This window comes from Pongo abelii, chromosome X (genome assembly GCF_028885655.2).
Source record: "Pongo abelii isolate AG06213 chromosome X, NHGRI_mPonAbe1-v2.0_pri, whole genome shotgun sequence".
Classification (NCBI taxonomy): domain Eukaryota; kingdom Metazoa; phylum Chordata; class Mammalia; order Primates; family Hominidae; genus Pongo; species Pongo abelii.
Genome location: NC_072008.2, coordinates 159,284,199 through 159,293,223, shown reverse-complemented (window position 1 = coordinate 159,293,223; position 9,025 = coordinate 159,284,199). Strand labels below are relative to the sequence as shown.

The 9,025-nt window shown below is 51.5% G+C and overlaps 1 protein-coding gene across 3 annotated transcripts; it reads left to right on the top strand.

Moving 5' to 3' along the window:
• Positions 1-436: 436 nt before the first annotated feature.
• On the top strand, positions 437-4,007 carry LOC129053098 (melanoma-associated antigen 6). Of its 3 annotated transcripts, none has more exons than XM_054545207.2 (3): positions 437-514; positions 2,312-2,377; positions 2,458-4,007. In XM_054545207.2, the coding sequence occupies exon 3, from the start codon at positions 2,523-2,525 to the stop codon at positions 3,456-3,458; it is 936 nt and encodes a 311-aa protein (XP_054401182.1). In that variant the 5' UTR covers positions 437-514; positions 2,312-2,377; positions 2,458-2,522; the 3' UTR covers positions 3,459-4,007. The 3 variants fall into 3 exon arrangements, with proteins under 3 accessions (XP_054401182.1, XP_054401183.1, XP_054401181.1); XM_054545208.1 differs by having other exon boundaries at positions 501-950; XM_054545206.1 differs by having other exon boundaries at positions 501-759; positions 2,458-4,001.
• The last annotated feature ends 5,018 nt before the right edge of the window (positions 4,008-9,025 follow it).

Genomic DNA, 9,025 nt, shown 5'->3' with positions numbered 1-9,025 from the left:
CCACACCATAGAGGGACCACAGAATCCAGCTCAGTCCCTCTTCTCAGCCCTGGTAAACGCAGGCAATGATGTCACCCAGACCACAGCCCTTCCCCCCAATGCCACTTCAGGGGGACTCAGAGTCAGAGACTTGGTCTGAGGGGAGCAGAAACAATCTGCAGAGGATGGCGGTCCAGGCTCAGCCAGGCATCAACTTCAGGACCCTGAGGGACGACCGAAGGCCCCTCCCACCCCCAACTCCCCCGACCCCACCAGGATCTACAGCCTCAGGATCCGCGTCCCAATCCTTACCCCTTGCCCCATCACCATCTTCATGCTTACCTCCACCCCCATCCAGATCCCCATCCAGGCAGAATCCGGTTCCACCCCTGCCCGGAACCCAGGGAAGTACCGTTGCCAGGATGTGACGCCACTGACTTGCGCATTGGAGGTCAGAAGACCGCGAGATTCTCGCCCTGAGCAACGGCCTGACGTCGGCGGAGGGGAGCCGGCCCAGGCTCGGTGAGGAGGCAAGGTGAGACGCTGAGGGAGGACTGAGGCGGGCCTCACCCCAGGCAGAGGGCCTCAAATAATGCAGTGCTGCCTCTGCTGCCGGGCCTGGACCACCCCGCAGGGGAAGACTTCTAGGCCGGGTCGCCACTACCTCACCCCGCCAACCCCCGCCGCTTTAGCCACAGGGAACTCTGGGGACAGAGCTTAATGTGGCCAGGGCAGGGCTGGTTAGAAGAGGTCAGGGCCCACGCTGTGCCAGGAATCAAGGTCAGGACCCCGAGAGGGAACTGAGGGCAGCCTTAACCACCACCCTCACCACCATTCCTGTCCCCCAACACCAACCCCACCCCCATCCCCCATTCCCCATTCCCACCCCCACCCCCACCCCTATCCTGGCAGAATCCGGGCTTTGCCCCTGGTATCAAATCACGGAAGCTCCGGGAATGGCGGCCAGGCACGTGAGTCCTGAGGTTCACATCTACGGCTGAGGGAAGGAAGGGGTTCGGTATCGCGAGTGTGGCCTTTGGGAAGCAGCGAAAGGGCCCAGGCCCTCCTGGAAGACAGTGGAGTCCTGAGGGGACCCAGCATGCCAGGACAGGGGGCCCACTGTACCCCTGTCTCAAACTGAGGCACCTTTTCATTCGGCTACGGGAATCCTAGGGATGCAGACCCACTTCAGCAGGGGGTTGGGGCCCAGCCCTGCGAGGAGTCATGGGGAGGAAGAAGAGGGAGGACTGAGGGGACCTTGGAGTCCAGATCAGTGGCAACCTTGGGCTGGGGGATGCTGGGCACCGTGGCCAAATGTGCTCCGTGCTCGTTGCGCCTTCCGGGTGACAAGAGAGTTGAGGGCTGTGGTCTGAAGAGTGGGACTTCAGGTCAGCAGAGGGAGGAATGCCAGGATCTGCAGGGCCCAAGGTGTACCCCCAAGGGGCCCCCATCTGGTGGACAGATGCAGTGGTCCTAGGATCTGCCAAGCATCCAGGTGAGGAGGCTGAGGGAGGATTGAGGGTACCCCTGGGACAGAATGCGGACTGGGGGCCCCATAAAAATCTGCCCTGCTCCTGCTCTTTGTTACCTCAGAGAGCCTGGGCAGGGCTGTCAGCTGAGGTCCCTCCATTATCCTAGGATCATTGATGTCAGGGAAGGGGAAGCCTTGGTCTGAGGGGGCTGCACTCAGGGCAGTAGAGGGAGGCTCTCAGACCCTGCTAGGAGTGGAGGTGAGGACCAAGCAGTCTCCTCACCCAGGGCACGTGGACTTCAATAAATTTGGATATCTCTCGTTGTCCTTCTCGGGAGGACCTGGGAATGTATGGCCAGATGTGGGTCCCCTCATGTTTTTCTGTGCCATATCGGGTATGTGAGTTCTTGACATGAGAGATTCTCAGGCCAGCAGAAGGGAGGGATTAGGCCCTATAAGGAGAAAGGTGAGGGCCCTGAGTGAGCACAGAGGGGACCCTCCACCCCAGTAGAGTGGGGACCTCACAGAGTCTGGCCAACCCTCCTGACAGTTCTGGGAATCCGTGGCTGCATTTGCTGTCTGCACATTGGGGGCCCGTGGATTCCTCTCCCAGGAATCAGGAGCTCCAGGAACAAGGCAGGGAGGACTTGGTCTGAGGCAGTGTCCTCAGGTCACAGAGCAGAGGGGGCTCAGATAGTGCCAACGGTAAAGGTTTGCCTTGGATTCAAACCAAGGGCCCCACCTGCCCCAGAACACATGGACTCCAGAGCGCCTGGCCTCACCCTCAATACTTTCAGTCCTGCAGCCTCAGCATGCGCTGGCCGGCTGTACCCTGAGGTGCCCTCTCACTTCCTCCTTCAGGTTCTGAGGGGACAGGGTGACGTGGAGGACCGGAGGCCCCCGGAGGAGCACTGAAGGAGAAGATCTGTAAGTAAGCCTTTGTTAGAGCCTCCAGGGTTCAGTTCAGTTCTCAGCTGAGGTCTCTCACACGCTCCCTCTCTCCCCAGGCCTGTGGGTCTCCATTGCCCAGCTCCTGCCCACACTCCCACCTGCTTCCCTGACCAGAGTCATCATGCCTCTTGAGCAGAGGAGTCAGCACTGCAAGCCTGAAGAAGGCCTTGAGGCCCGAGGAGAGGCCCTGGGCCTGGTGGGTGCGCAGGCTCCTGCTACTGAGGAGCAGGAGGCTGCCTCCTCCTCTTCTACTCTAGTTGAAGTCACCCCGGGGGAGGTGCCTGCTGCTGAGTCACCAGATCCTCCCCAGAGTCCTCAGGGAGCCTCCAGCCTCCCCACCACCACTCTCTGGAGCCAATCCTATGAGGACTCCAGCAACCAAGAAGAGGAGGGGCCAAGCACCTTCCCTGACCTGGAGTCGGGCTTCCAAGCAGCACTCAGTAGGAAAGTGGCCGAGTTGGTTCATTTTCTGCTCCTCAAGTATCGAGCCAGGGAGCCGGTCACAGAGGCAGAAATGCTGGGGAGTGTCATCGGAAATTGGAAGTACTTCTTTCCTGTGATCTTCAGCAAAGCTTCCGATTCCTTGCGGCTGGTCTTTGGCATCGAGCTGATGGAAGTGGACCCCATCGGCCACTTGTACATGTTTGCCACCTGCCTGGGCCTCTCCTACGATGGCCTGCTGGGTGACAATCAGATCATGCCCAAGGCAGGCCTCCTGATAATCGTCCTGGCCATAATCGCAATAGAGGGCGACTGTGCCCCTGAGGAGAAAATCTGGGAGGAGCTGAGTGTGTTAGAGGTGTTTGAGGGGAGGGAAGACAGTGTCTTCGGGGATCCCAAGAAGCTGCTCACCCAATATTTCGTGCAGGAAAACTACCTGGAGTACCGGCAGGTGCCCGGCAGTGATCCTGCATGCTACGAGTTCCTGTGGGGTCCAAGGGCCCTCGTTGAAACCAGCTATGTGAAAGTCCTGCACCATATGCTAAAGATCAGTGGAGGACCTCGCATTTCCTACCCAGCCCTGCATGAGTGGGCTTTGAGAGAGGGGGAAGAGTGAGTCTGAGCACGAGTTGCAGCCAGGGCCAGTGCACCTTCTGGGGCCCCATCCGTTAGTTTCCACTGCCTCGTGTGACATGAGGCCCATTCTTCACTCTCTGAAGTGAGCAGTCAGCATTCTTAGTAGTGGGTTTCTGTTCTATTGGATGACTTTGAGATTGATCTTTGTTTCCTGTTGGAATTGTTCAAATGTTCCTTTTAACGGATGGTTGAATGAGCTTCAGCATCCAGGTTTATGAATGACAGTAGTCACACATAGTGCTGTTGATGTAGTTTAGGAGTAAGAGTCTTGTTTTTTATTCAGATTGGGAAATCTATTCCATTTTGTGAATTGTGACATAATAATAGCAGTGGAAAAAGTATTTGCTTAAAATTGTGAGCGAATTAGCAATAACATACATGAGATAACTCAAGAAATCAAAAGATAGTTAATTCTTGCCGTGTACCTCAATCTATTCTGTAAAATTAAACAAATATGCAAACCTGGATTTCCTTGACTTCTTTGAGAATGCAAGTGAAATTAAATCTGAATAAATAATTCTTCCTGTTCACTGGCTCGTTTCTTTCCCATTCACTCAGCGTCTGCTCTGTGGGAGGCCCTGGGTTAGTAGTGGGGATGCTAAGGTAAGCCAGACTCACGCCTACCCATAGGGTTGTAGAGCCTAGGACCTGCAGTCATATAACTAAGGTGGTGAGAAGTCCTGTAAGATGTAGAGGAAATGTAAGAGAGGGGTGAGGGTGTGGGGCTCCGGGTGAGAGTTGTGGAGTGTCAGTGCCCTGAGCTGGGGCATTTTGGGCTTTGGGAAACTTCAGTTCCTTCTGAAGGGGCTGACTCTCAATGAAGCTGGGTGGGTCCAGAGCCAGATTCTCAGAGTGTGAGGGAAAAGCCTGGAATGGAAAGCAACTCTGAGCAGTTTCTTTCGAATGGGGGATGAACAGAGAGGAATCTCTACCTCAGGCAGGAATGGAAGGTGTCCTCTGCTTTTGTCCCACTGCTGTTGAACACAGCCCAAGATCTAGGTGATGGACACCCATCATCTGCAAGGGTTTCCTGAGCGATGAGGCTGAATTTCCCGGGAAGGGTGGCCCAGGAGCCACTGGCCAGGTGCTTTTCTGCCGGGCAGGGAGAGCCAGAGCTGACTCCATTAAAAAGGCATCCTAACTAGGTTATCTCAAGTGCAATTTGACCAATTGTAAGCACGGGCTAGATTTTGGATGGTAAGAAAATGGATGAAAATGGTGGTTTGGGTGGGAAAGCAGCTGGGAGAGAAAGAAGCAGTTGGTCTTTGACACAGATTGTAGGAGCTTTGAGCTGCACCTGGCTGGGCAGAACTCCTGCACACCCAAATTTTGAAGTGCATTCTCTGAGAGGAAATACTTAACTGAATTTTATGGAAGAAGCTTCCTTTTTGGGCTAATTATTCCATGTCCTATTGAGCTGTATATTCTCTGGTAAGTCCTGGAGAACAACGACAGCAACAACAAAATCCCAGAGTGTTAGGGCCTTGGGTTAAAAAATACTGGAAATAACAGCCATCCGCCATTTGTTAAACTCCTAATTTGTACCAGGCCTGGAGCCAGGTGCTTCACCTGCGTTGCATACACTCCAACTGTCCTACTAGACAGGCCTTATCACATCTGCTTACAGATGAAGAATCCAAGGCTCACAATGCAGACCCCTGTTGTGAATTCCTTTAGAGCCCGTGCTGTTCCCACTTCTCCCAGCCCGAGGCTGACCTCCTGACAGGTACTTCATCTTTCTTCTCAGCACTGCGCCATGTCTCTCAGGTGACAAAAAGAAGGACCTCGAGGCCAGCATAATGAAGCAGGCCTGGAGAATGCGACAATGAGAATCAAACACCATTTGGGGCTGGTGTGCGCTGGGTTCCCTGAGAGCTGACACTGGCAAGATGTGTTCACTTCTGTCCAGCCCCAGCACTTTCAGAACTACAGCACATTTCCCCGGGTCACTTCCATGTGTCCTGTCTGACTCCGGAACTTATAGGGCCTGCTGATCAGCTCCTCACTCGTCCCCACAGAACAGCCCAGAATCCCCTGCTCACCTCCTGACAGGGAGCATTCCTTCTCACAGTAGAAGTCCTCTGGCTGTGCCGTCTCTCACCCAGGAAGCCATATGATATCAACAATCCTTTTGATATAAAAATTCACATGGGGACAGTGACGTTTAGACACCTGGTTACCACTCTGGTTGTCTTCAACACACTCTCTAACTGTTTTCTGAAAGGGCTGAGTAGTCTGTTTCGCCGTATTATCTAAGGGTTCTTGTGTGATGTCACCCTGAAGTTAGAGGAATTTGGAACCACCTTGATACTTGAAATCGGACTTTCACAGGGCGTCCTTTTGGAATTCACCTCTGAATACATGCACAGATAAATGGTCAAAGAGCAAACCGTCTCTCATGAGTATTAGATGAGAAAAACCTTGGGAAATCCCAGTGGAACGAACATCTACTTACTGAGGCTGAATTCCTAAATTTCTGGAGTCCTCCAGGAGTTTAAAAACGATTCCTTGAAAACATGTCAACTCTAATGAAAGAGGAATAACTAAGCAGCCTTCTGTTTCTTGTCTGTTTACCTGCTCCACGGGAAAATACTGGCCTTTATTGTGCCTACAGGCATTCGACAGGTGTTCAGGCTTGTGGAGGGTAGCGGAAATTCACAGGTTAACATTTTGACCAGGAATCAAATGGAGGAAAAACGCTCAGCCTACTAAGGATTACAGGGTATTGCAAAGGGAAGCCTTCCTGCTGAGACTTTCAAGATTCTTGGGCAGTTAGTTGTGATCGTATATTTGAAAACATCAGTTACATATTTGACACTGGAAAAAGGTGGAGAATGTCACGGCAAATTTGGCCTTCTCAGAAGCTCCTCCTAGAAATGAGAAGGGTAGTGTAATACCAAATCATCACAGTTGCTTTTGTTGAGCACCTACTATGGGGGAGGGTATGGTACTCACACACATTTTGTCTCTGTCTCCTTCCTGGACACATGGGAACAGTAAAGTCCTTGCAGTTAGGATCATGTGACATTTCCTTTATACCAATATAGGAGCAGAAGCATTGTCACATCCAGGCATGTGGGAGCCAGTGTGCCATTTCCACGCTTTCTCTCCGCTTTCACTAGCAAACATGGCAGCTTCATCTTGAGATGATGGAATCACAAGGTGGAAGCAGCTTGGATTCCTGGGTCATGTGCGAGTGGAGGCCCCTGGCAAACTGCATCAGAATTTCTTTGCACATAAAATAAACTTGTGTTGTGGCAAGCCATTCATGGTTGTTCTGTTGCAACAGCTAGCAATTGCTTAAACTGACATGGCTAGTATTTCTGTTTGTCAGGTTTAAATATTTTTTATTTAAAATGTAGTATTGTACATATTCTTATTGCAAAAATTATAGAAATGTAGATAATTCACAATTTTCCCCTTTACAAATCTCCTCCACATTTAACAACGCCCACCACCCCCACCACCCCCTCAGAGGTCACCACAATTAACAGTGTTGTATATTATTTTACTGCTGACTCTAGGCTTTTCACTGACAGATAAACTATAACAATATATCGTTTTTATTTAATATACAAGAACAATGATATACATATTGATATTCTTTTATCACTTTATAAACTGGATGTAGGATCTTTCCACAACAGTAGATAGATGATAGACAGATAGATAGATAGATAGATAGATAGATAGGTAGATCTGTCTCACCTTTGAAACCACTTTCTATAATTCTAAAGTAGGCATGCACCACAATTAATTAAACTATTTCTTCCTAATGGACACATAAGTTGTTTCCCATTTGCTGTATGATAACTACAATAAAATCAACATCACTGAATATGAATTTTTAGGCAGACATGGTTTTCTTATAAGAAGGATATATTAACATGGACATTGGGTTAAAGTGAAAGGGTGAAAATAGTTTAACATTTAAAATATTTCTAAAATGTTATTACAAAAATGCTGTACCAATTGAAATTCTCATAAAAATCACAATTGATTTAAAATTCTGAAATGTGGACAGGACATTTCTTCTCTGCTTTGAGAAGGATTTGGTCAGACTGAAGGGGAGCCAGGTAATGAGAGCAGACAGGAGACCCTTAGCCCGTGAGGGAGGATCCGGGGAGGATCCCGGGGAGAGCCGTTGCTAGCGTCCATGAGAGAGACCACATGCGAAATCAAGTCCACAGAACCCCAGGCAGGCTGGAACTCCGAGCTCTAAATCCAGAGTTCAGGCCGGTGGGGTCAGGGGCCTGAGGGAGAGAAGGGGGAAGGGAGGAGGGAGGACAGGACAATGAATAGGAATGGGCTTGGGAAATCCCGGCAACATCATCACCAGCTGGAGGGGGCCCTGTGGTCTGAGTGGGCAGGCCTGGTGGCTGAGTGCACCAGGGCTGTGCTGGTCAACCTTCCCGCCCTCAGAATCCCCTTCCCTCTCTCAGGAAGAGCTTGGCTGACTCCCTGCGTCATTCTGGGCCAGCTACCTCTCTTGAACACTCCAGTGGTCCTTTGCACCTTCACCAGCGTCCCAGATGTGGGAGCTGTCTTCGTGTCTGCCGGGGGCTGGTGTTTTATCCCCTGGGGCCCCTCCATAGAGGCTGGGCTATGTGAGTGGGTTGCTGACTGATGACCAACTGCCGAGACAGGCCAGGAATGCCTACGAGCAGTTGAAAGGGGCAGTGGGGCTGCATGGAGGAGAAATGGGAGGAAGAGTGCCCTGGGACTAGTCAGCTCAGACTCTGCAGATGAAGGATTGGCTGTGGACGTGCCTTGAAAATGGTCCAGGTGGCGACTGTGTCTCAGATAGCCTTCTGTGGCTTCTGAACCCTTGGCACAGAAGGGGACAGGTGTCCTAGGGCAGTGATCGCTGGCCTATGTTGCCAGCTGACAGTGTCTCGGGTATGGGGCTGGCCCAAGGTGTGTACGTGAGCAGGTTGTATGGCAAGGCAGTGGAGGTGGCAGCTTTCCTTGTTAAACTGATGGGGACATGTGGGGTCCAATACAGGGAGCATCCTGTTGGGAGCATCCTCACCTCCATGACAGTGTTTGGGCCTGGGGAGAAGGCGTCTGCAGTGACCCTCTCCGTGGTAGTTTCCACAGGGTTTCTGAACTCAGGTGAGCACAGGTGAAGGAAGTGTGGGTTTCCTCATGTAGGCAGGAGGCCCAGGAGGGGCAGACTCCATAATTTGAATCAAAGAATTCCCATGCCTGGTACTTTCATTCATTTCATGCACTTATTCATTCCTACAGAAAACTTTTATTGAATATATGCTGAGGAAACACCAAGTCAACAAAACAAAAGAAAGTGGCAAGGCCCTTAATTCAGTCTGTAGGGAGTGGGTGGAGATGGAGAGGTGGTGTGAATCGCCCATCTGAGCCAGGGAGGCCAGGAAGGCAGAGCCAGACCTGGGGACTGGCAGTGTGCAAGAAAGGGAGTGACAGCCTGTGTCCAGGCCAGAAAGCTCTCCTTCTGTGACACTATCGATCTGGTTTTCTTCCTGGATGCTGCCTGTGTGTGAAAGCAACTGCTGCTCTCTGTGCCCACCT

Excerpts from the sequence above, each read along its gene's own strand:
- LOC129053098 (XM_054545207.2), top strand. The coding sequence starts at position 2,523 with ATGCCTCTTGAGCAGAGGAGTCAGCACTGCAAGCCTGAAGAAGGCCTT.